Source organism: Aulonocara sp. 'chitande type north' Nkhata Bay, linkage group LG8 (genome assembly GCF_057382095.1).
Source record: "Aulonocara sp. 'chitande type north' Nkhata Bay isolate Kocher_YH1m ecotype deep benthic linkage group LG8, A_spYH_male_GT1.1, whole genome shotgun sequence".
NCBI classification, from domain to species: Eukaryota; Metazoa; Chordata; class Actinopteri; order Cichliformes; family Cichlidae; genus Aulonocara; species Aulonocara sp. 'chitande type north' Nkhata Bay.
Genome location: NC_141351.1, coordinates 25196906 through 25223127, shown reverse-complemented (window position 1 = coordinate 25223127; position 26222 = coordinate 25196906). Strand labels below are relative to the sequence as shown.

The 26222-nt window shown below is 43.6% G+C and overlaps 1 protein-coding gene across 6 annotated transcripts; it reads left to right on the top strand.

Moving 5' to 3' along the window:
• The first annotated feature begins 1945 nt into the window (after window positions 1-1945).
• plekha1b (pleckstrin homology domain containing A1b) lies at window positions 1946-26222 on the top strand. 6 transcript variants are annotated; one of them, XR_015130799.1, is made up of 13 exons: window positions 1946-2053; window positions 8785-8970; window positions 10343-10399; window positions 11827-11872; window positions 12575-12672; window positions 14330-14455; window positions 15392-15529; window positions 15977-16045; window positions 17548-17612; window positions 17693-17756; window positions 18125-18214; window positions 21957-22140; window positions 23164-23302. XR_015130799.1 is itself a non-coding variant. In XM_086304554.1 (13 exons), the coding sequence occupies exons 2-13, from the start codon at window positions 8830-8832 to the stop codon at window positions 23393-23395; spliced, it is 1194 nt and encodes a 397-aa protein (XP_086160680.1). In that variant the 5' UTR covers window positions 1946-2053; window positions 8785-8829; the 3' UTR covers window positions 23396-26222. The 6 variants fall into 6 exon arrangements, 5 of the variants coding, with proteins under 5 accessions (XP_086160680.1, XP_086160681.1, XP_086160679.1 ...); XM_086304554.1 differs by lacking the exon at window positions 21957-22140 and adding an exon at window positions 20401-20474 and having other exon boundaries at window positions 15398-15529; window positions 23164-26222; XM_086304555.1 differs by lacking the exon at window positions 21957-22140 and adding an exon at window positions 20401-20441 and having other exon boundaries at window positions 23164-26222.

Below are 26222 nucleotides of genomic sequence, written 5' to 3'. Positions count from 1 at the left end.
GTGTGGTCAAACTTTCACAGGTCTCTCTGCAGTGCTGTGAAAAACGAAATACAACCCACAGCTCAGCAGCTTGTAGAGGCTCCTTCAGCAGCAGTAAGTCAAAGTCATTGATGTCTGCACGACTTTGTTGCTGTGGAGGAATTTTGTCTCACACTGCTTGACTTCAAAGAGGTTTTCAGTGTTCGTTTATGCACAGCTCTCTGAAGGTTGCACCACATCAGTTCTTTTTCTGCCATGTTCTTGTAGACTTGCTGCTCTGCTTTCATGACCTCATTTTGGCCAAGCTTTAGCTGTGAAGCAGGTGGCCTCACATTTGCCTCAAGAATAATTTGTTATGCAGACGAGTTCATGGTCAAATGAGTGACAAGGTGCCCAAATCATCATGCCTGCTCCACTGTGCTTATAGGTGCTGTGTGCTCTTTTTAGACAGCAGATGTTTTCTCCTGGCAGCCCGTCCAAACATGTTATGTTCAGTTCATAAGAAGATGTTGTGTAGAAGGGAGTGTTTTTATTAGAAGTGCTCGCAGCCTTTAGTTTAGACAAATGAAGACTATCAGGTCTGAGAGAGGTGACTGTAAACACCGCCTGCCTGTGTGTGTTTGCACGTTTGTTCGCCCACCTGTTTATTCGGCTCCGTCCTGTGTGTGTGTGTGTGTGTGTGTGTGTGTGTGTGTGTGTGTTGGTTTTGTTTTCTTCCTCCTCCTCATCGTCCTCACAAAGAGACTATCCACACGAGCAAACAAATGAAACAACACCCACACACACTTAAGGCCAGTCGCGGGCTCTGGGAAGTCCCCTGGTTGTGTATGAAATGGTATACCAGATCATGTGGGGTATGCATTTACTTTGGATGTTTGCAGTAACATAAAACATTAAAACAAACAGTCATTAGTTCCAGGCCTCAGGATTGTAATATCACAGCTTGAAACGTTTCCTTGTGCACATAGATCTGGATAAATACGTCCTGCTGAAGAGCCCCTCTTAAGCACGTCGCAGACTCTGTGCTCGCTGTCCTTCAGCTGACCTGCTGACATCCTGCTGCACAGGCCTCCGTGCTTACAGCTCTGTTATTGTTTCTGTGCATCTACCATAATCCTTTGCAAAGAGAGCGAGAGACGAGGAGGGAAAAAAACTTCATCTCAGTTGATTGGCTGGAAATCTGCAACATGATCAAGCTGCCAACAGTAGGAATGTGTCACATCTATGCTCCCTTCAAAATAAAAGCAGAAATGTGACCATTCAGACAAAATTCGGACTACATTTATATGTTTCTATGAATTATGAGCACTGGAAACAATATGTGAAAATTTTAATAAAGAAAGGAATGTAGACCTATGTTGATTCATTCACTTGTCTGTCTTGGACTGTATTGCTATTTCAAAAATAAATGTGAATAAAATATGACATAGTTTAAGGTTTTTCTTCTTTACAGCAGAAATTTGACATTTGGCAAAACAGTGTTTGAGCAGATTTTCCCCCATAATCACTGTAAACTAGGAAAACATGAATTAGCCTCCCCATTAGCACCCTTTACATAAAATACATTTCCCCCATAAATTAGAAAAATTGTTTCATTTAAACTTTGTGCATTAAACTCATCATCAAGGTTTTCAATGAGGTAAGATGACATCAGCTGTCTGTGTTACAGGAACTAAAACAGTGAAGAAAACAGTAACAAAAAATTAATAAAAAGGCAATAAAACACAATTACAAAATAAAATATCTCATCAGTATTAAAAAATAATAATAATAATAATTTAAGAATTTAAGTTTAGATAATAAAACTGAATGTAATCCCATACAATCGAGTAGGAAAGGCTCAATTTAAAAAGAGAGCAAAACTATTCTCAGACAAAAGAAAGAAAATTGAAGCAAACGTTTACTTTATTTACTTTATTTACTTTATTTTGAAGTCCAGACGGACGTAACGCGGTCGTCAGCAGAAGCTTTTATTTCTAAAGGCTGTAAGCGGAAGCAGTGTGGGTTTATTGTGGTTTAACTTGACGCTGGTGCCGGACAGCTTCCACACTGGACTCGGACTGAGCCGGACTGTGTAAGTAAACCTGAAATCCGTCGCTTTTCCTGCCTCCAGACGGTCAGACCGTGTTTGTAGGGATGGTTTACCCGGGCAGCAGCGGCCTGGTTCAGGGCCACAGGCTGTCGGAGAGACGGTTAATGTAGGCGGGAGAGGAAATGGGTCGATGTTTTTAGGCCTGTGACTACAGTTTGAGCTCCACGGGGAGGAATTGAGCACTGGTGACAGTTTAATAGGTATATTTACCACCGTGAGTATTATATCTGTACCAAACACGGGAAATGAAAAGCAGCGGATTCACAGCAGAAACACCTTAACTGATCCAGGTTGATCTGATTCATGAGGTGAAAGAGCTGTAAAATCAGGGTTTATTCAGCTTTGTCTGTAAAAGGTTCATATATTACCAGGAGCGACTGTAGGATTCTCATAGGGTGGCACAGGGACCAAGAACACTACTTATATATTAGTGTACTTGATTTTTAATATTTGTGCTACTTATGTTATTCAGCTCTTACATCGTGTTTTCAGATTTATTTTGTCCTTTATGTTTTATTTTTCCTTTTTCTGTCTTTAACTTTATTAATGTTTAATTTACTTTAGTTTCTTGTTTTACTATTTGTTTGATTTCAGCTCATTTTGGCTGTTTTGTTTGTTTTAGTTTTTCCATCTTTTTTGATAAACAAGTTATTATATATTGAAGGCCCAGAGGAAATCAGAATACCTGATCTGAAATAAATACAATGTAGAAAATTAGTATTAAAAAGATTAGGAGGTATTTTTAGGCTTACGTGCTGCCCTGTGGCTTCATGCAAATGTTCTTACACGAGAAGAAGTGAATAATTTTTTGTTCTGAATAATTGTTCAGGTCGTGAAACGAGTATTTAGACTCAGAGCTTTCTGTGGAATATCGATAAGAGTGTCCAATCGAGTGCACTTCTTGTCCTTCCTTTGTGTGTATTTGAATTTATACTTTTTATTTTCCCTTTACTTTAAATTATTACATTCTTTTATTTATACATGTATTTTATTTGTTTCATAAAGGAAGTCTTTGTAGGGTCTGTATAAAGTTTTTATTTGATGTGCCGTATTTGAATGCATCACTCGGGCAGATGTTCATTGTACACCTGTACGATGACAAAAACATTCATTCTAGTCTATTCTGTTGCTTAATCAAAAATTATAGTCCTATATAAGCACAGAAGTTTTAAAGTCAAAGTTAGGGGTCATCAGGTCAGCAGTATGTACTGTGACATCATCAGTCAGATGTGAGAACAAGAGAATAGCCGTGTTTTCCCCTGAGAACTTGAAGTAGCAGTTGAATGTAACTTCTTAACAAGTTTACAGTAACAGTACATCAACCTTGTGATCTCAACAGAAAGCCTTCTGCACGTCTTAAAACTGAAAGTGAAAAATATCGTTGTGGAGGATTTAAAAAAGAATCTTGGGTCAGGATTTTAAAGCTGCTGTTTAACCCCCATCAGTAATTTCCATGTACTGTTTGCTCTTCCTGTCATATAGAACACAGCTATAGTATCAATACAGGGACACCAAATATCAGTATTTTATTAATTAATAAGAAACGCTTAGCTAACAAATCTACCTGCTAATTCAGAGCGAGCTAATTACTTTGTCACAAGGGTAACCATAGACAGCTAGCTGAGGCCGAGGGTGTTGCACACTCTTTTTTTACGACAATCATCATTAGGGGCTTAATAATTTTCAGTTGTAGACCTTATAAATGTGAATACTGTTAAGCAAATAGCTCCAATAATAATAATAATAATCATAATCATAATGGATTGCATTTATATAGCCCTTTTCTCTCACATTCACACACTGGTGGAGGCTACAGGTGTAGCCACAGCTGCCCTGGGGCAGACTGACAGAGGCGAGGCTGCCATATCGCACCATCGGCCCCTCTGCCAACACCAGTAGGCGGTAGGTGAAGTGTCTTGCCCAAGGACACAACGACCGAGACTGTCCGAGCCGGGGCTCGAACCGGCAACCTTCCGATCACAAGATGAACTGACAACTCCTGAGCCACGATCGCCCAATACTTACTATGTAGTTATAAATATGCAAAATAATAAGAAAGGAAAAGCTGTGTTGGCACCAAAACACTAGTTGGTGGTAGAATTGCTGCCTTCAAGTCGATCCATTCTCTTCTAGTAGTTTGGACAGTGGAATAATTCGATGGAGATGCATCATCTGCTTATATTTCTATTTACAGTGTAGGGTTTCAGAGTACAACACAGATTTAACACAGAACAATTAATTCTCTGTAATTTGTGCTAATTTAACGAACGAAGGGGGAGTTACCTGAGTGTCACTGGGTTTTTTGGTGTTTAAGATTTCAATCACTGAGGAGCTGCTGAGCCGGAAAAACCGTGGACTTAAAATAGCCACCGTGACATCACTTACTGGTCTGTGGATTATGGTTTTGAAGCTTTGCATCTGCCATTGTTGAATTTGAGAGCTTGCATGAATGAATGACAAGTGAAAGTCAACATGTGGTATGACCTCTTTTATTATTTAACACAGTCTGAACTCTCTGAGGCGGCTTTCTTGTCCCTTCTTTAAGTAGTCTTCGGGAATATCTCCCCAGGCTTCTCCAAGAACATTCAGAGCTCTTCAGTTCCAGTAATGGGATTACATAATTCCATCAGTTTTGACAAAGCTGCCGTCAAACTGTTACAGAGCCTTCACTGTGTTTCACAGATGGCTGAAGACATTGTAAGAAGCATGAGGGGTGTCTTGAGACTTTTGCACTGAGCCGTTTCTTTTACCTGATCCCAGTTTGTTTTACTCCTTCTCTACTCGTGTGCTGAATATTTGCACATTTCCAAAAATAACCCAAATCTTTTTTTGCTCAAGTAATTCAAAGTGAAAATTCGAGGAACTGCGTTTGTGTTTTTTAACACTCATCCAAACAGTCCTAACTGGTGACACCAATACTTCCCCTGTTAGCTGAGGAAGGAAAGGCAACAGTATGAAGCTCTTAGAGACTTTTTAGAAAGAGAACCTTATGAGTGTCTGCCACTTATCTGCTGTACAACTCAGACCAGGGTAGGTGGAAGAAAATGAATGGATGGACTTGCATTGCTAACATTCATTCACACTTATTGTGTTCTAAATTTGCATTCCCGTACCTTTGCTAGCTTTCTGTCTTTCAGCAACTCCTGCGTTATGTTATTTTCCTTTAATCAAACAAAAGGTTAAAGTGGAAAAAAAGCTAATTTTTAGTTGTTTTTCTGATTTTTGTGCTATTCTAAAACTCTCATGGCTTCATGTTTTCTATTGATCTCTAAGTCAATAGAGATCTTAAAACTGTAAGATCATTCAAGATTCATTCCCCCTTAAAACTGTAGCATCACCTCACTGTCAACCGTGTACATTAAACTAATATTCATACAAGTTTGTCATTGTTTAGGCATTTTCACCAAATTTAAAGAAAGTTGAAGAAATCTAAAGGCATGAAATCAGGTGTAAGATATATTCATCCTTCGGCGGTGCTCTGAACTGTTCCAACAGGATTTTTTCACTTTGAAATTGAAAATGAAAACCACAAAGTCGAGCTCTGTGACAGCGAGCCGCCTCCCTGTGAAACTTCTAACCTGCTTCTGCTGTTTTTTTGGCTTTTACGGACCAAATTTTACTCATCCCATGATGGGTGGGTGTGCCTGAGACACTGAGGAAATTGCACACTCTTACAGCGGTGACTCGTCAGCGACAGGGTAGTCACACCCTGAAGCAGTGGTTTTCAGGCTTTTTGTGCACAAGCCACAGCAAACTGTCTGCCCTAATTTGAAGCCACACCTGTTTTCTGCTCAAAATAACATCAGAGTCATCTAGCGTGCCATCAGTTGTTCTTTTGATTGTCTTTTGTGGTTTCTTGACCGTGCACGACTCTTTTATGCCAACGCATTAGCATAAAGGTTGCCTCCGACGTCTTATCAGACACAGCTCAGTGGACCAGTCCTGCAGCGTCTGCTTCAGACTTGACTAGACCAAGTTTGTCTCAGAGGGAATGTTTGTTTTCAGACTGGCTGTTTAGTTTGTTCGGCGCTATGTTAGCATTACCCAGATAACACACTCTGAAAATGACTGACATCCCCACTCCAGCTTCCAGTAGCTTTAGCTTTCCCCCCACTTCTTAGTCAGTCGCTTTGTTAGCTGCACTGGCAAATTGCAGTTTTCCATTTAAGAAAATGATCTATTTCCCTTTTATTGTCAATCAGGGCCTTTGATGTGTTATGTTCTAATAATTCCCACCATTGTGCAATAATGGGAATGGGCTGTGGTTTTCCTTTGACACACATTTTTTAAAGCAGTATTTTAGGGGAAGTGACTGTGTATAAAGTACTGATACAGTACAGTACATTATGCAGAATACAGCATGTGATATATGGCTGTCAAAAAATTCAAGGCTCACCTACTCTTGTCTGAAGTCACACCATTGTTCCTTGGACACCATCTGGGGGTCGGTCCCCTGAAGCATGCCCGGCCTTATTGCCTGTTTAAGTCTGCAGAAATGACAAAACGAACATCATTGTTGTAGCGATTGAAGCCTTAAACTCTTCAGGAAAATGTTTACTCAAGTACTAAATTAAGTTAGCAGTTGGACTATGTTTAGAGAGTTTTTTGTGGGTCGTTAACATCTTTTTTTCTCAACATCCATCTTTGTTATCTGCTTTTTAGATGCTAACATGTGAATATTAGCCTAACCATAGCTCTGTAGGTCACCAGGCATCACTAACCTTTCAAGTGCTGCAGGTTAGTTTTCATCTTTGTTTACATCCAAAGTTAAAGCAGAACTGCGTGTTTAGTGTTTTTTTTAGAAATACTTAAGTCAGATATATCATCTTCAGATGGAAACCAATTAGATAATTTAATTGTAATTGTAACTTGGCTTAATGTTGTATATTCCCTTTTCTTGGGAATGTGAGAATATGTTTATAATATGTATTTATTGTAACACCCGTGGGAGTAGCTAAACTAGAATTTTGCAGGTATCTGAACTTGAATCTGGGTGTTAAAACTCTTTGTTGGCCAAAATGCTCAGGCAGCAATTGGAAAGAAAGGGAACACGTTTGGCTTTTCCTCCTGCTTTAAAGGAAAATTGAGCAAAGCTGGACATGACATAAGAAACGTGAAATGCAAAAATCTCGTTACTCCTGATGGCTGGAGCAAAGTTGAAGTTCAGTTTGGACCAGACATTCAAGGCAATTAAACCAGTCATTGAAAATGTTGATACATGGTGAGGTTTGAAGCCGCTCTGGGGTGAAGACACAAAATAAATGTCTGTATGATTGATTTCAGCAGACATGTTGATTCTGGCATTGCAGTGTGAGAGTAAATCACAGAGCTGGAAATGGAAAACAATAGTCTTTTACCTCTTAGGGGGTGTGTGTGTGTGTGTGTGTGTGTGTGTGTGTGTGTGTGTGTGTGTGTGTGTGTGTGTGTGTGTGTGTGTGTGTGTGTGTGTGTGTGTGTGTGTGTGTGTGTGTGTGTGTGTGTGCGTGCGTGCCTGAAAGTTTTTAGTGTGACAAACCACACTTTACATCTGCATGTTTCAATGACACGTTGTGTATTTGATGTGAAGAAAACTGTCATTTATGTATGAAAGGAATCCGGTGCACAAAGGATTCTGCACAGGAATGAGCGTTCATGTTTCCCCTACTTAAAGACAGTGGTATGCACTATGCATGAAGGAAACTGGTGAAGAAAAAGTAGATTCTGAAAGTGAAGGTTGGATTAGTGTTATCTTCCTTATCTGGAAAACTTCATGCTGGGCTTCATTAGCTATGAAAAGGCTGCAGGCGTTTCAGCGACTTACCTGCCAGTAGAAACTCGGAGGGGACTGAGGCTTTTGAAAGACATGAATCTTAGCAGCCGGCAGTAAATTGCTGTAATTGTTTTTTATTTAAAATTAAACTTTGAGGTTACAGTTAAAAGCAGGTGAAACATGCAGTCCAGTAAAGTCCACTCCCACTGGAAGAGTGACCCTTCAGAAACATTAAAAAAACTTTGGGGACAGAGAGTGCACAGAGAGAGCAGTTTATGTGGAAAGGTAAAGACGATGCAGTAATACAAAGAAGAAGAAAAAATGAGAACGCCCCAAATGTGCAAGCACTTGGCAAAAGTAGAAAGAAAAAACTCCCCTTTAGAAGGAAGAGACCTCCTCCAGAACCAGGCCAAACCAACTTAATTGGCTCCTTTTATTGTGGAGGAGTTGCAGCTCTCCATGAGTTCCTGCTGAAGGACTGAGCTCTGCAGCACCCACTCACAAACAGGAACCCAAGATACTTGAACTCCTCCACCTAAAGCAGCAACTCCTTCCCACTACAGAGTGACGTCAGACTTGCTCATTCTCATTCCTGTCAGTTTTTACCTACTCAGCGGCAAACTGGAAGCTGGACGTCACGAAAAACCAGATCTGGCAGGCAAACCAGTCTTCCCATCCTTACTGGAAAAATGGAACACAAACTTTCACTTGTTTCACTTTCTCTACATGTTTTTGGGATACAAGTTTAGCAATAAGATAAAACAGAAAAGCAACAGACTTTGTAAAAACAGAAAAACACCCAAGCTGCCAACCACTGTTAATTAGACCCGTATGTCTGTACTGAGTCAGCAGTGTAAAGAAATGTGCATTGTTCACTAGTCATAGATCAGCCATAGATCAGTCATAAATTCCAAACCTAGCACCTTTAACCTGCCTTGACACTTGTGTCTAAATGTGTGTGCAGAGTTCCTGTGATGCCCCAGAGCGGGCTGAGCTGGTCGGGGTTGCGATGCCTTACGTGGACCGACAGAATCGCTTCTGCGGCTTCCTGGACATCGAGGAGAATGAGAACAGCGGCAGGTTCTTGCGCCGTTACTTCATCCTGGACACTGAGCAGGGCAGCCTGCTGTGGTACATGGATAACCCCCAGGTAAGGCTGTTTATGAGCTGAAAACATCTTTATCATCTGAAAAGAAACTGTTTTTATAGGTGTTTTCATCTGAGGTCTGGGTCATGATGTCTTGGGGTGTGTAGTAAGAACATAAATGTAGGCCTTTTATTTTGAAGTTCAGAAGCCATTACAGGTATTGACTTTGGTTTTCTTACCTCCAAGTGGCAATAAACAGCTCGTGAAAATCATCATGCAGGGACTTGAATCGCTTCAGGGATGTAATCCATCACATTGTTGCACAGCTCATATTTTAGATGCACCTTAAGAATCAGCTGCATGAAGCATCAAAGTCTTTATGCTACAGCAGCATTTTTCGGCTCTCGTATTGTTCTGCATTTTTCTACTACCTGAAAAGGTGCTGCAGACGTCTCTGCCCGTGACTCTGAAGCCCACTGCTTTTTTGCAACAGGAGGAAGTAGACGCTGTTGCACCGGGGAATACATTTTAATTCACTTTCACACTCTGCTGTGCAGCAGGATGGTGTGTGTGGGAGTGAGTCAAAATGAACTCCTCTGTGTGCGAGCTCATTGTGATGAAGGGACATGTCAGACACGTGAATCACACCACTGATGTGTTTTTCAGAGGCGCTGGAGCCGTACAGCCCCCTGAGACCCTCCCCCCTCATATGAGGACGTTACACTTTGGCTTTTCTGCACCTTATACTTCATTAAAGGGTTTTGTTAAGCAACGGTTACTTTAGAAAGAATGCAGGATTAGGGCACTTCCTCCTTGGCTTCACTGTTCAAATCTGAAATCTGATTGAGTAGTCTCACCTCTGCATGAAACCAAGCAGACAAACGGGAACCAGAACAGAAACAGGTTAGCGATAGCACTGAGATTTCCTACTGTTGGGGAATTTCTAAAACTCGTCGCATCCTCATGCAGAAAGCTGGTCGGACTGCCAGCGCACAGAGCTTTGGTATTTTCCAGATGATCTTCCCACATAGATGTTTATAACAAGTATTGTGAGATCAGAGAAGACTGAAACCAGTTCTGACCATTTTTTTTATTCATATCTGACTCTTTGGATGAAGTTAAGCTCTCTTATGACTCCACATCATCGTCTTTTACATTATTTTGTCATTTTTACTGAACATTACTGAAAGGGGAAAAAAGCAAACTCTTCTTAAGATCATAAATTTAAGAAAAAGAATAATTAATGTTTTTAAATATCATGTTGTGAAATCTGTAAATAAACGCAGGAAATACTGTTGTTGATTTCCATCATAGCAGGCAGCAGTGATGCTAGCGCTACGACCTTGTTCACTTCTGTTAGTTCTACGTCTTCTCGATGCAATCATGAATGGCTGATGCTTATACATTTGTGTACATTTGTGCTTTTTCTCTTCAGAATCTGCCCAAAGGTGCAGGAAATGTGGGCTCTCTCAATCTTTCCTACATCTCCAAGGTTAGTCCTCACTCTTCCACACACACCGTTTCACCTGCACTCTCTGTGCGTACAAACGTGCTTAAATCTGTAAAATCCGTTGTTATTTTGGCGTGTGATTTCTCTTGTTACCAGCTGTAGACTGAACAGAACATCTGCTGGATTATCGCCTCTTCCTTTTCATGACTCTATCCTAAAGCCTGTCGAATTCCTGTGGCGTCAGCCGGATTTTAAACTCAAAAAAATGAAATGTTATATCACAACAACCGAATAAATTCAGAAATTCATTTGAAAGTCACACAGTAAATAGATGCTTCAGAACAGGAAGAAACCTCCAGAGGAACAGGGCTCAGGGAGAGGCAGCCATCTGCCACGACCAGTTGGGGGTGAGGTGAGGGAGACAGGACAGACGATACACTGTGGAAGAGAGCCAGCGATTAATAATAAATTGGACTTTTCTAATTTTAGAGATGTTGCACAAATACAAGAAAGCAAGCCTACAGTTTTTTCAATATGTGCATTGAAGGACAACGCCGAGATTCCTCAAAGTGTTACTGGAGGCCGAGGTAATGCCATCCAGAGTTAGCATCTGTTTAGATACCACATTTTTATATGAATTTTGAAGCAGGAAGTTAAACCTTATTCTAAGATGGGCATAGAAGTGAAAATGTTTTCTGTGCCTTGTAATAATACTGCTGAAGGGAAGCATGTATAATGTAAACAGAACTGGTCCCAGCACTGAACCCTGTGGAACTCCATAATTAACCTCAGCGTGTGAACAAACTGGAGTCTGACAGCTAAGATTCAGACCACTGCTGTGAGTGTAGCATCTTTATAGTATGATATGTCGTTTGCAGCACGGTGGCACGGTGGCTAGCACCGTTGCCTCACAGCAAGAAGGTCCTGAGTTCAATTCCACCATCAGGCCGGGGTCTTTCTGTGTGGAGTTTGCATGTTCTCCCCGTGTTTGCGTGGGTTCTCTCTGGCTTCCTCCCACCGTCCAAAGACATGCAGTTTGTGGGGATAGGTTAATTGGATAATCCAAATTGCCACTAGCTGTGAATGTGAGTGCAAATGGTTGTCTGTCCCTGTGTGTTGGCCCTGCGACAGACTGGCGACCTGTCCAGGGTGCACCCCGCCTTTCGCCCTATGACAGCTGGGATAGGCTCCAGCGCCCCCCGCGACCCTGAAAAGGATAGGCGGAAGCGGATGGATGGATGGATGGATGTCGTTTTCCTGAGTTTTTCCCAAATGTGTGGTTTTCTGTAGGCCACATTCGTCTTGTCCCAGCCACAAGTCCACCTTACATCGGCTAAATGACAGCGGTGCCAGGATTTATCCGTCCCGTACTCTGCCATTAGCAGCATAGAATTATCACAGATGAGTGGGTTCATGTTTTTGGTGGGTTGTGCTGACACATTCACCCTTTACTCTTCTCTCTCGCTAAGGTCAATGATGCCACCAAACAAAGACCAAAGGCAGAGTTCTGCTTTGGTAAGTTCATCTTTATTCCCTCTCACCCTGCACTGCGTCTCTCTGCCTCCTTCCTCTTTACCTGCGTAGTGACTCTGGCCACATACATTTCTCTTTGCTTTGCTTTTGACCTGTTTGTGTGTGGCTTTGTTTCCAGTGAGAGGAACTATCGGTGCTCCAACACGCTGACGTTTTAAACAATAGCATGCTTGTAACTTTGTGGCAGCAGATTGTCCCTTTCCTGTTTCAACATCACAATGTACCTGTGTGCAAACAGCTGTGTACGAGAACACAACCGGCCTGCACAGAGCCCTCAGACCCCACTCCTTCCTCACTTCCTTCCCAGTCTCCTTTGTCCTCAATCCTTCCTTGTTTCCTTCCTTCCTCGTCGTTCTGCCCTACCTCTTTTCTTTCTCACTCCCTTCCTCCCTCTTTTCCTCATCTGTGCGGTTTATTTCCTCTCTTTTGTCCCTTGCTACTTGTTGTTCCTCTGCTGTCAAACAGTAGGCCTTTGTCACTCAATAGGAGGAAACTGTACAATGACAAAGACCTGACCTCTGTGTGTGTATTTGCATCTGGATGGGATAATGGCACACACACATCCTCTGGCTCTGAAACAGAAATAAGACGATATTTTTAGATACCCATGGAGCTCGTTTCTCTTCTTCCTCTTGTGCTTTCGAGCCTTACACATTCCTCTCTCTCCCTCTCATTCGTTCACAGTTATAAATGCAGGAATGAGGAAGTTTTACCTACAGGCCAACGACCAGCAGGATTTGGTAGAATGGATCAGTGTTCTCAACAATGCCATCAAGATTACTGTGAGCAACACACACACACACACACACACACACACACACACACACACACACACACACACACACACACACAGATCCATCGTTGTTGTGTGTCGCTCTGTCTTCAGCCTCGGGCTGCAGCAAATGGAAAGTTACACATCAGGCCACTGTGATAAAGATCAGTGCAGGCGTAGCAGCGTGTAAAGACACAACAGCATTAAGGCCACCTGCAGCTGCTGTGGTCTGCAGTCAGCTGACAAGTTTTCTGTGCACACTTTCACCTTTTCAAACTCCCTGCCTCTCTATAATCAAGGAATCTCCGAACTCGTGCGCCGATATCGACGCACGTGCTGCGCTGGCCGCTGCTGAGTTGAGCAGGCGGGCAAAAATCTGTTGGGTTGCAAATGGAGGGTCCTGTAGAGATGCACGGCCAGCTGAAATGACACCGAGACGTCGCTTGTGTCAGCAGATGCCATTTTCCTTTTTGTGTGCACCATTCTTTGCAAGGGCGACAACAGCAAGTGCATTAGCCTCACTAAAGGACTCGCAGCATTGGTCGGGTTACGTGCAAACAGTGACGTCGCCACAGCTCTGTACCATTTATACCAGCGCTAAGGTCCTTGGGCTATTCTCCGGAGTACATCCACGTCAGCACAGGAGATGTTAAAAACCACTGAAATCACTTTGCTCCTGATTTTGACTTTCGAGTTTTGGTGGTAAAAACTGACAGTCGTACACGCTAAAACCCAGCAGGCCACCTGCATTAGATTACTGCATTAGCCGGCTGCTAAGCAGAAAGGCGCACTTGCTGCCAAAACTACACCACAGTGTGGTTTTCACCAGCAGATGTCATGCCACTATGTGCAGTCTCAGTAGCAGCTAGAATAGGCTGACCGACGCCATGCTGTGGATGAATAACCTCAGACGCTCTGGCTGAAGTCTGAAGTCTGTTTTCAGTGTTTACCTCTGCTTCTACTGAGAGCGATCCTCGTCATGTCTTCCCTGTGCTGATGTGCTTATACTAGGCTAACAACAGCTCTATAACTAGTCACCAGGTCAGTCCTCATACAGTTTAGACCACCTGTACGTGTAATGTCATGTTTCCTGTGAGGCTTTAGTGCCTTAACACGCAGGGTGTTACAGTATTGGCTGCTAAACTACAAAGTCGAGGTTATTAAATCACAGGGGTGGAGGGAGCATAGTGGGAAAAGTAATACCCATCACAGCAGTAACACTGCTTACTGAAAAATGATTAGCTGGGAGTGGCAGATTCACACCACCCATCCTTTTATCGTTTATTCCTTTTCCATCTATCAGAGTCCAGGAAGGAGTCTAAAACAGCACTGATTTTAAAGTTAATTTCTGGTGTCTGCTTGTTATTTTAAGCTGTGAGCACCTCTCCTTTAAAGGAATGGTACATATGTAACATGCTGGTTGCAGAATGAGCTTCCTGTCAGACTCAGACCTCTGCTCCAGTTCAAGGTGTGAAAATAACCATCGTCACTCTTTAAGACCAAAGCCAATAACTGATCCTAATAGCTTTTATCTCTATTTAATTAGCATTGCTAATGTAATGTGAATTCCTATGATAAATAACATTCAGAGAGTTAAGAAAAAAGGTGAAATAAAGCCCAAGCTCTTAAAAATAGTGAGATGTGGAGCCTTTTTGCTCTGTTTTCAGGTGCCAAAGCCTGGCGAGGGCCACAACACCCACGCAGAGACTCCCCAGGAGCTGCTTGGAACCGTGAAACAGGTCTCCTACAAAACTGAGATCATCGGAGGAGTCCCCATCATCACGGCCACTCAGGTAACGCTCACAGCTGCGAGCGGCAGGAGCAGCTCGGCAGGTCCGGTCCTGCCTGTGCTGGTATGCAGCTGCAAATATGAGTCAGCTCGCAGGAACACAGGCGAGTTAAGGCTGGTTTAATTATGAGTCGGAGGTTTTAAAAATATCGAGGGGAACACGCATCGACATTTAGCTGCTGATAGCTGAGGTTTGTTTTTATTTGTTAAAGGGGACCTCTGACAGTTTTGCACATCTGTGATTGTTACGCCGGTTTTAGGAAGTAAAACTGCAAAATCTTTGTAATCCATCGTTTGTTTATGATTGAGACTAGCGACCCCAGTCAGAGGAGTTGCATTATGGGTAATATATCATTGAAAACAATGACAAGAACAGGAAGAATGCATGGATTAAAAATATCATCGCTGACTGTCGTCTTATTTTTATTCTTGGACTCTCTTAGAGTAGCTTTGGATGATTCAGAGTTCATAATAATCCTTATTTGTTTTACACCGGGCTTTCATGCTGCCCCTCAGTTCATCCTCTGTGTGAAAACAACACGTTTAGCTCCTCCCTCTTAAAGTCTTTCAGCTTTCTTCTGATTGGCTGCCCTTCAAAACGCAAGATTGGATCAATGGGCTGGCAGGTGGCCGGTGTGTCGTGGTAGGGGTATCCCCTCTCGATGACATCACCGGGTGTCAGAAGTAAAAAAAAAAAAACTGTGTGAAACTGAGTGTTCAGAGCAGTTTGAATTGGAGAAATGAAGTGTGGACGTGCTGACTGGACACGGCTCAGTGTGGAAGTAAAAAGTCCACAAACTCTTCAGCAGAGGACGACTTTAGAAATCAGTTGAAACTTTAAGACTTCAGTGTTTTATATATGTGAGAAAATCCCGTAAAATGAATCCAGATGAAGTCTAATGTTCGTGTGTGTGTGTGTGTGTGTGTGTGTGTGTTTAAGGAGCAGGGAGAGGGGCACAATGGAGCTGATCGTGGAGGCGTAAAGCGGGCTCAGAATCAAATGCCCTACTTCCTGTCCAGAGGAGCGCAGGATCAGGCCATCATCAAAGCGGGATACTGTGTGAAACAAGGAGCTGTGGTGAGACACACACACACACTCAGGGTTATTCAGTGTCGTCATAATGAACCATCACGTTTGGTTGGATAAAATCTCACACAGTAATCAGATAAAAATACTTTTGTGTTATTAATGAGCAACAGTCGATGTTCAGAAGAGAAAAATCTTTGAAAATAACTCTGTCACTGGTTTCAATCTTAGAAAAACAAAGTAAACCTTTCGCTGCAGTTACCTGCCATATTAAAATAATGTTTTTTAACAGAAAATATTTCTTTCCAAAAGTGAACAATAACCACAGTAAGAATACAGTCTGGTGCCTTATAAATACACCGTATGTACAGGTGCGGCACAAAAATGTTAGAAAACAGAAGGAAGTGGCAGGCGTAGAACTAACCTAACTGTATTTCAAAATAAAACAGAAAGCAGCTAAACAGAAACTTTGAAACGTGCTTTGCTTCTTCCTCTCAGATGAAGAACTGGAAGAGGCGGTACTTCGTCCTGGATGAAAATTCTCTCAACTACTACAAAACTGACATGGTGAGGAAACGGTGAAGAGCTCAAACACGGTGACATCAGTGCTCAAAGACGCATCACGTTGCTCCCAAACAGACACTGAAGAAGAAGAGAGTGAAAAAAATCTGTGCTTGTTGCAAAACTTGCTGCGTGTCTCCACATGCAGAGGCATGCGTCCTGAATACCTCCTCATGTCATCTACGTGTGGACAGATTAGCCCTAACTACGGCCTGTCTGTGCACATATATGGGCACACCCCGTGTGTGTGTGTGCGTACATATATGTGTGTCTGGCTGAGTGTTCACACCTTTTTATGTGTAATCATGTCCTGAGTGAGTGCAGCTGCTGCAGAGGACATTTGTTTGCATGCTATCGCCGCTGACTGCGAGTCATACAGACCGACACGATCAAGCATTTAGATCATGCATATCATCAGCACACGCGTGTCTTCATGGATGCTGATCCGAATGACACACGGGCGAACTATCTGACAGTCAAATAACCCCAGCCTTCAGCAATAGCACACACTGAGCACCGTTTATAGGTGATTTACTTAGTTAGCGTCGCCAAGTGCTGATTATAGGCAGCTCGTTAAGCCAGGTGATGCTGCACATCAGGGATGTCAGACTAATCTTCCATCGTGGTCACGTGCGCCCCAGTTTGATCTTAACTGGGCCAAACCAGGGAAGGTGGTGTTTCTGACAGCGTAAAGACATTTCATCAAACATTTAATCCCTGAAATGTCTTAATACATGAAATATAAGTGCAGGTTCAACAATACATCTCAGTTTTCTACCTGATAAATGTGTAAAATTACAGTCAATGTTCTGGCAGCTCATTGCTCACATGGCCTTTTTTTAACCCTGGAGCCACTGTAAAAAAATCAAAAACGTCTGTAGCAGAGTGGATAGTAGAAAAAGAGGAACTTTTCTGTCATTTAATTGTTTAACGATTATTTTACTACTTGGTGCACCATGAGTGTCCATGGCGAGGTCTTTATTGATTCAAAAATACAGTTAAAAGTCTAAAATTGATGCACTCGTTCACATTTTATTGCAGTGGGCCGGATTAGAGTCTTCGCTGGGCCGGTTCTGGCCCTTGGGCCTTACGTTTGACACCCTTGCTGCGTATGTTATGTATGTATGTTGGTGTAAGCCGAGGTGATGATCTCTGATCAGTGTAAAAGCATGCCGCTCACTGCCTTCTGTGGTTTGACAGAGTGTGAATATGAAAGTTCGTCAGCTCAGCCGTGGCGTGAGTCGTCCTTTGATTGCAGTGAAGCCGCCGCGCTGCAGAGCTGTGTCGGATATCTAAACGTCTGACTTAGAGTCGCGTTTCCAATCGCTGTGAGACGACTGACGTTTTGTTCACTCGACTGACCACAGCAAAGATTTAAGCAGAGGTTTTTTTCTCACAAAATTTAAATGAAATCAAACGCAGACACTAAATATTACCCGACCCATCGTGACGAGGTCACGTGTTTCGGTTTGCTTTTGATATGTACTTCCTCTCCTCTGTCGTCTCAGGAGAGGGAGCCGCTGAGAGCCATCCCGCTGAAGGAGATCCACAAAGTGCAGGAGTGCAAGCAGAGGTCAGTCAGCCTCCCTGTCAGCTCTGTGTTTGGGTTGATTCAGGGGAAGTTCACTAAAACGTCTCCTCTGTGTCCTCCAGCGAGCACATGATGAGGGACAACCTGTTCGAGATGGTCACCAGCTCAAGAACCTTCTACATACAGGTAACACGCATGAGGAGGACGCGGTCATCAGTCAGGAGAAGCTCTTTCTGCACCGTTGTCTCATCTGTTCTGCTTTGAGCCAAATGAGTGTAAATTAGATTCAACATTTGGATGATTGCTCCACGCCTCCATCTTCTGAAGGATTTACTCTCTCCGCTGTCTCCACATGAGATACTGATGAGGATGTACTGATGGGACATTTGGTCGTCTTTGTTCTTTCCAACTCTTCTAACTCAACTACTGAGAAGGAGTGATTTACTGACAGGAAGACTTTGTTTAATCGAGTTAAAGTCACCGTATTATGTCATATGTACGTGTTTAGAATCATAGCGTGCATTCATTTACATTCCTGTGTTTCTCTCTGTCAGGCTGACAGTCCAGAGGACATGCACAGCTGGATTAAGGCCATCTCAGGCGCCATCGTGGCCCAGCGCGGTCCCGGGCGCTCCGCTAACACTGTACGTATCATCTCAGGTGAAGCTACTTGGTAAAAGAGGTTTAGGTGACATGGAAAAGGATGAGTTTGATTTAGCAGGACAGATGTAGCAGTTTTAGAACATGAATAATTCAGTTTAACTAAGATGGTACAAAGATGCTGCCATAATTGAAGATGCATTCCTTCTTCTCATTGGTCTTTAAAATGATATGAAGTGTTTCTTCCTGCTCACTTCACGCTGCAGCAACATGTGGCTGCATGAGCGAGTGCAGCAGTGCCACCATGTGGCAGAAACACAGCACTGCAGCAGCTTAATGAGGTCTATAACTCTGTAAACCTTTATTAGATTTCTTTAATTAATTCAAAGATTTTTATTAACAAAACAATCTTCAGATGATTTGGGTGCTTAACCCAGTGTGGGAATATTTTAATTGTAAATCTGTCATTCGGGATGAGACTGAGTGTGAAGTCATTTGTGTGTTTGTGATTTTAATACCCTGCTCGTGATTTTGTGACACTTTCACAGATGATGATGACCGTGACTGATGCATGTGTTTTTGTGCATTTCTGTTAAATCTTTCTCGCTCTCACACACACACACACACACACACACACACACACACACACACACACACACACACACACACACACACACACACACACACACACACACACACACAAACTGGTTTGTAAGAGAAAAACAAACCAGTTTATGGAAAAGCTCTAAAAGACGTCGATTTCAGACATTTTAAAGGTTTCTGATGCAAAACAACATTGTTATCTTTACCCTTGTAACTGGTGGAAGAAGCAGACCACAGACAGCTTAGACAACAAGCACCTCTGGGCAGCTGTTATCTTAGATCTCTCTGTGAAAGTCCCGTCATGTCCTCTTGTACTTGTGCATCTGTGATTGCTGCTCCAGTGTATCAGACCTTATAAAAACCCGCCATTCTCCCGGTAACGCTCCTCGCCTGAAGCTATAACTAAGTTTGGAAACTATTAACTCCAAGTGAAAACTGCTCAGCTGTAGTCAGAGGTCCCCCCATCAGAGGAAATTCAGGCCGACCAAAGCAGAAGTCCATGACTGATGGTGAAATCACCGATTGCACAGTGCAAGTGTTCAGAACGGGACGTCCGAGCACAGATTTCACAAACAGCAGCAGAGCTGGAAGCTGTGTGAACCTGCCCAGAAGAGGATTACAGCCGCTGAAAAAAATGGGGGAATTTGGGGATTTCTTTCTCAGAATTCTGGGAAAAAATTCCAAAAGACTCCTCACTCTTTTCACTGGCCCTAAACTTCCAGTAACCATGACCCTGAAGGGGGATTAGCAACTTTTAATTGAGCTGTCCTCAGAATGTCTGGATCACACCTCACACAGATGTTTGTCACAAGAAATAAAAGCAGGTTGGCTGGTTTCTGTCTGTGTAAGGTGTGGATGATGGATGGATGGAGGGATAGATGGGTGGATGTGTGGATGGATGGATGGATGGATGGATGGATAGATGGGTGGGTGGATGGATGGATGGATGGATGGATGTGTGGGTGGATAGCTGGATGGATGGATGTGTGGGTGGATGGATGGATGGATGGATATGTGGATGGATGGATGGATGGATGGATATGTGGGTGGATGGATGGATGGATGGATATGTGGGTGGATGGATGGATGGATGGATAGATGGGTGGGTGGATGGATGGATGGATGGATAGATGGATGTGTGGGTGGATGGCTGGATGGATATGTGGGTGGATGGCTGGATAAATATGTGGGTGGATGGATGGATGGATAGATGGGTGGATGGATGGATGGATGGATGGATGGATGTGTGGGTGGATGGCTGGATGGATATGTGGGTGGATGGATGGACGGATGTGTGGGTGGATGGATGGACGGATGTGTGGGTGGATGGCTGGACGGATATGTGGGTGGATGGATGGACGGATAGATGGGTGGATGGATGGACGGATGTGTGGGTGGATGGCTGGATGGATATGTGGGTGGATGGATGGACGGATAGATGGGTGGATGGATGGATGGATGTGTGGGTGGATGGCTGGATGGATATGTGGGTGGATGGATGGACGGATAGATGGGTGGATGGATGGACGGATAGATGGATGGATGGATGGGTGGATGTGTGGCTTCGCTTGAATAGGAGCTCTCTTCCGCGCTGTAACTGAGTTGTGCTGTAAACTGTTGTTTTCAGATCCGTCAGGCCAGAAGGCTGTCCAGTCCTTGTATACAGAGGTATACGCCATTCTGCAGCGGTGAATGCAGCACGTATGTGACCCCCGTGCCCTTTACCCCCAACCCCTGCACCCCGACCCATTCACCACAGCTTCCCCCTCACCGAGCCTTCACCCTGCGCACCACAACAGACGCGTTGTGGTCCTTCCTCACTCTGAGCTCTCTGTGCGTCGACGCTGTAGTGTTCATCCATCCTAAAGCTACAGCCAGGCTGAACAGTCACTCCAGCTGTTGCTCAAGCAGCAGGTCTTTGTAGCCACATCTGGAGCCTGCAGCACGTGCAGCTGGATAGTTTGTGCGTTTGGATGAATCTCAGAAACATTCAGAGTTTGAGAGTTTACAGTTCATGCCTGGATCTCACCCAAACCTTTAGTCAGAACTCTGATTATCACAGAAGCATAAAAATCAAGTATTTCCTTCCTGTTTATGTGATTTATTCAGATCTTCTGTTGATTTAAGTTCTTTTCAGCTAATGAAAAGATATAAGACTAGTTCAGTATCAAAAACAGGTTAGAAAAAGTAAGAATAGTAATAAAAAAGGGATTTTAAATCCATAGCCTTGTTTCATTTGTTCAAATCTAAATGTTTAAGATTTATTCTACAGGATTATGGTATCTGAATCTAATTAAATACTTAATTGAATTTATTGGAAATGACCCATGTAGACCCTTGTGCAGTACCCTTAAAGCCCACCAGGGGGTGACAGCCTGCACTTTGTGACTCATGGCTCTAAATAGTGAAAGTTCAGATTTTCTTTCTGCCTTCATCGAAATGCATTTTGTTCATGAAGAAGCCACTTTATGGAATAATTCAGGGTTTTTGGGTTTGACGCTTCATTTCAGACCTTCTGAATGATTCACATCCAGATTAGACTGAACTTAAACTCATGATTAAAAAAATGAACAACCTAGATGATCAGATTATTTCCAGTCTTCCTTACATATTTATATCCTGTGGATGGGTTTGTGCCACAGTGTTGTCCAGTCACAGTCGTGCTGCCCTCAGCTTGATGCAGCTGGAAAAAACTCTGAAATTGAGTTGATCAGCTGACCTTTGACCTTTAACTGTAGCTCACAGGCTGAGATGCTTCCTCCACATCGACACTGACGATTTCTTCGTACACTGTTGTTTTGGCAGCGTCCTCCTCGTAACACGTTGACTTTTCTCTCTGGTCCTCCATCGACTGCCTTGGATTAACACGTCCATCCTCTCACATCACAGCTCGTCTCTCTGTCTTTCTTTTATTGATCCAACACGCTCTCGTGTAGGCAGAAACTTCAGCTCCACCCGCTCATGAACATCATCCTGCACCACCTGCACCATCATCTCTGAGGGTTTCACGTTGTTTCATTCTTCACTCCTGATTCAGATTTACAGCGTTCCCGACTCCCAGCAGGACTCCACAAGAGCCTAACTCATCCCGAGTCTCTCTTTTTTATCCCGCTAACACTTTGTCTTTCTGTTTTTCCTCCGTGTGTGTGTGTGTGTGTGTGTGTGCGCGCGTTTGCCTTACAGAGAGTAAGGTGTGACAGTGACGTACTAACCTTCCCCAAATGAGCCCCACCGCCGCCTTCTTCCTGTCCCTCCTCCTCCGCCTGCTGCTGCTCATCGTCCAATCACCAAGCCCCGATGCCTCAGCTTCTTAGCACCTGCTGCTTGATCCCGCCCTGCTCCCTGGCGGCTGCGGCGCCACCCATTCGTACGTGTTGCTTGTATCTGCATGAAGCCTTGTTTAAACTCACAGCATTTCACTCGTGTGTAACTGTTTGTCCATTGAGAGCAGGTTAGCCAGCTGGAGGATTGTGGGTACTGTAGTGTTTAGAACCCCCTCTCTCCATTAAAGTGGCAAAAGAAGGTCACGGTGCTTTAATGTGGCTGCCCGTGCTGTTAAATCATCAAAGAGAACGTCCTTGGCTTCACCTCTGTAAGCTGTCCTTGCTAGAGTAACTAATCATCATCTTTTACAGTGTTCATTGCACCCTCCCTGAAAGCTTACTGTCCAAGCACTGCCTAATAACAACTAATATTATTATTATAACACTGAGGAAGCTTCTTTGCTTTTGCTGCCACTTGTCTGTCTGCTACTTTTGCCTAGCAATAGGGATTATTGTGTATTTAATGGGAACCCTAAATATGCAGGCTGATCAATCAGGTCTGATTCTAATCTAAAATAAGGATTAGAAGATGGTGATGACTGATGAGCATCTTTAATATCAAGCGAGCAGCTTTCGTTTCACAGAGCCTGATCCGGATGTTTCCGATTAAATTGGCTGTAAGCTCCACGTTTTCACTGATTCTGTGACTCGAGCTTTACATTTTCCTGAGCCAACACAAGGAGTCTAATGTCAATACTTTCCAGAGCAGTTTCAGGAGTTTAGTCTACTTTAATCCAGGGAGCTGACGAGGACATGTGGTCACACAAAGACACGGAGTTTTAGTTTTAATGCTGTTTTGAAGAAAATGTAGGAAACGTCAAGTTTTTAGCAGCAAAGTTTTAGTTTAGACTTTCAGTTTTCTGTAGAGGAAGAAAAATAATGTGGCTGAGCTGCAGCTTGATGGGAAGCTCGGGCCTGAATGACTCTGACAGCGTTTCCTCTTTTCCATCTCCATCACACACTCATCCATCCACCCACCGAGCCCTCCATCCATCCATCTCTCCATCTGTCATTCATAGTCACCGCTTCTGCCTCACCTCCTCCTTCTCTTCCCTCCGTCTCCTCAGGAGCACAGTGACCACTCCCCTTCCACCTCCACCTTCTACCTCCCAGTCGATGAGGAACCCCAAGACTCGCAGTCCCCAGAGAGTGCTCAGCCTCGCTCTGGACACGCGCCATCGGGACAACTTCCTGGGCCTCCTCCCCTGGAGGCTGAGCGGGGTCCAGTCCGTGATGGTGCCCCTTCCCCCGGCGCGCTCCCGCCTGTCCCTGCAGGAGACGCTGCAGCCTTCAAAGTGAAAGAGGAGGACAAGCTGGCGTGGGGAAGCCCCAGCGGTGTCTCCGGGTCCCAGCTCCTCCTGGCTGAGGATCAAGATGTGCACATAACCCTGTTCTGACAAACTCTAATGGACACACACACACACACACACTTGTGCACACTGTCAGACTCTGCGTGTCCTGCTGAACCTCCTGGGACCAGTTCTTTGTTTTGTTTTTTTGGGATGGGACCTTCCTCCGCTGTTTTCCCTTCTCCTTGTCTTCCCTTGTATCCTACAGTCTGTCACTCCAGGCAAACGACAAACACGGCTTGCTGTTACACGTTTCAGCGGCGCCGCGACTCTCACTTCCTGTGATGCACCAAAGTTTGTGTGTTTGCTTCCAGCAGCATGGAAGACTGACTGAGAGACTGACTAATCCCACATCTCGGTGTTTTTCATTTTAAACTCGCGCAGAGAAGCTCGAGGTCCAGATTCACTGAGCAGAGGTCGCTGAGCGGCCAGCTTTCATGAGCAGGTTTCCAGAGGTCACGCTTACTGAATATTTCCCGTCGTCAGTGATGGAAAAATGTGTCATTTTCTTAGATTAGAAAAGATGCTGGTCTGTCTCGTTCATAAGACAGCACTGAACACAAGTCACGCAGCAGGGTCATGCAGGCATCTGTGTCCGCCACGGGTGATCCTGCTGCAGGGAAAGTCCCGCATTGAGAAACTCTGGGTGGCTTCTGATCCCTGAAATGCAGAAGGACGGCCTAGCCTTGAGAATAAAATAATAGCTGTTTGTCTGAAGGAAAATAGAGGAAATACGCCTCTGCAGAAGCCTCCCCCGATAGATTTGATTAAGCTTCCAGCTTTAGTTCATTTACTTCATATTTGGTCACCGCGACTACAGTGCTTTAGAGCCTCTGCGATGAAAGACAATCATCTGCTTCATGTTTGCTATGGAAGATTTAAAGCTCTTTAATGAAGCAGGCATTCCCAAAGTGAAGTGTGCTGCAGCCCGTTTAAAGACGGGAAACTCACATGGAGCACGCCCAATCTTAAATCTTCACCAAAAATCAAAATACAAGTGATGTATTTGCTTAAAAATTATATTTAAAAAAAAAATACAAAAATCAAATTGGCTCCAATGTGTGAAACTTCAGCACCGAGCAGTAAATTCAGGTCAGAGTAATGAGTGATATCACTAACTGGCCATGTCATATTAGCAATTTTAAATCACTTGTTATATAAAGAAATACATTTATATTAATATGTGACTGTACATACTGTAGCACCTCCGGAGTCCACCAGGGGGCGCACACTTTCGGAATGACTGTAATAAGAATTCAAATAACCGGTAAATTTAGGCTATGATGGAACTTCCGTTTGTCAAGTGTGTCGTGACCTCTGTTTGCAGCGTTTCCACCTCCTTTTTTAAGCGCTTATTTAACCAAAGAAGTTTATTTGAAAGCTGCAGTCAGTGAAGGTTTATTTCAGTTTCTCATCACCGTCCTTCGAGAACGCTGCTAACGTCTGTGAGGTTACTTCTTCTTTCCAGCATGCTAACTGGTATCTCCAAACCAGCAAGCTTTTTTATTTGTCTCTCAGCACCAGCACGTTACCAGTTAGCTTGCTAAGTAGCCGCCAAGGTGCTCCAAACATCAGCAAGACTCCAGTGCAGCTTTGAAAGAAAGAAAAGCGCCTCTGGTGGTAAAACGCGGCGCTCTGGCCTGTTTTAAGCGAGTGAAGCCTGATCAAGGAGGTGAAAAATCTAAGATGGGCTTTAACAGAAAGCTTCTGCTGTCCTTTGTTTTTATCCAAGGTCAAGTCCTTCTCCTGGCTCTGTTGGAGGCCTCCAGCTGTTCAAAAACGAGTTTCTCTCCGTTTATTTGCTTGTAGGGGATTGTTTGATCGTCTGGGTTTTATCTTAAAGCGCCTTGAGATGGCTTGATGTGAATCGGTGCCTCTTACTTTGATTCCTGTTCATGTTATCTGATCCTCAGACTTGCACATAAGCCTAAAATTCAACCATGATTACTAAATAACCCTGAAGCACCCGAGGCTTTGTCGACTTTTGTGCGTCCACAGAGTTTAAGTCTTCAGACGTTTACGCCTCTGAATCCTGCGGTTGGGAATCTTTGCTCTGGCGTCAGGACTGAAAACGTGCTCGGCTGTTGAAACTGCAGCGGCTGTAATTAGTGAGATCGCACAGCGCTCTTTATCTCAGCTCTGTCCAGTTTCAGCAGTGAATTTAATTTCTTATTAATAAAGCCGAAACCTTCCATCTGCGGTCCAGTTGCTGCTTTGCCACATTTCCAGATTTATCATATTTTTTTAAAATCCAAAAGAGAAAATGAGTCTGGCTGAAGCTGTGTTCAGACTCCAAGTGTGACTGTTGCTTCTGTCCTCTCCCTCACTGCACATCCGCGCCGCTGTACTGCTTTCTAACTGATGCCGTATTTGTTTCAGTCTTTGGCTGTAAGATGTGGGGACGTGAAACCAAACTGGACGTGTAAATGAGACTCTAACGCTCGGCGGCAGGTTTTCGTTCCTCTCGGCGTCCGGCTGCGAGCTCTGGTTGTGGGTGTTTCTTTTTCTTCGGTTTCGATGTGCTTTTAGTTTCTATGATGATATTATTTACAGTGATGAAACATATATGTTGTTTACTGAGTTTTTTTAAACACGTGTGCGCGAGTGCACGCACACGGCCCTCCTTCCTGTTGTTCCCCGTTCACCATAAGCTGGTTAAAGTGCCTGCCTTGTTCTTACTAAGAAAAATGATATAACGATGAGCTCTTTTGACCCTTTTTAGTGTGAACATGATTCTAAAAACATGTACTCTATTTATTAAAAGAAATTTGGAATAA

Excerpts from the sequence above, each read along its gene's own strand:
- plekha1b (XM_086304550.1), top strand. The coding sequence starts at position 8,830 with ATGCCTTACGTGGACCGACAGAATCGCTTCTGCGGCTTCCTGGACATC. Across the intron at positions 14,456-15,391 it reads CCATCATCACGGCCACTCAG|GAGCAGGGAGAGGGGCACAA; the intron begins GTAACGCTCACA and ends TGTGTGTTTAAG. Across the intron at positions 17,757-18,124 it reads CAAGAACCTTCTACATACAG|GCTGACAGTCCAGAGGACAT; the intron begins GTAACACGCATG and ends TCTCTCTGTCAG.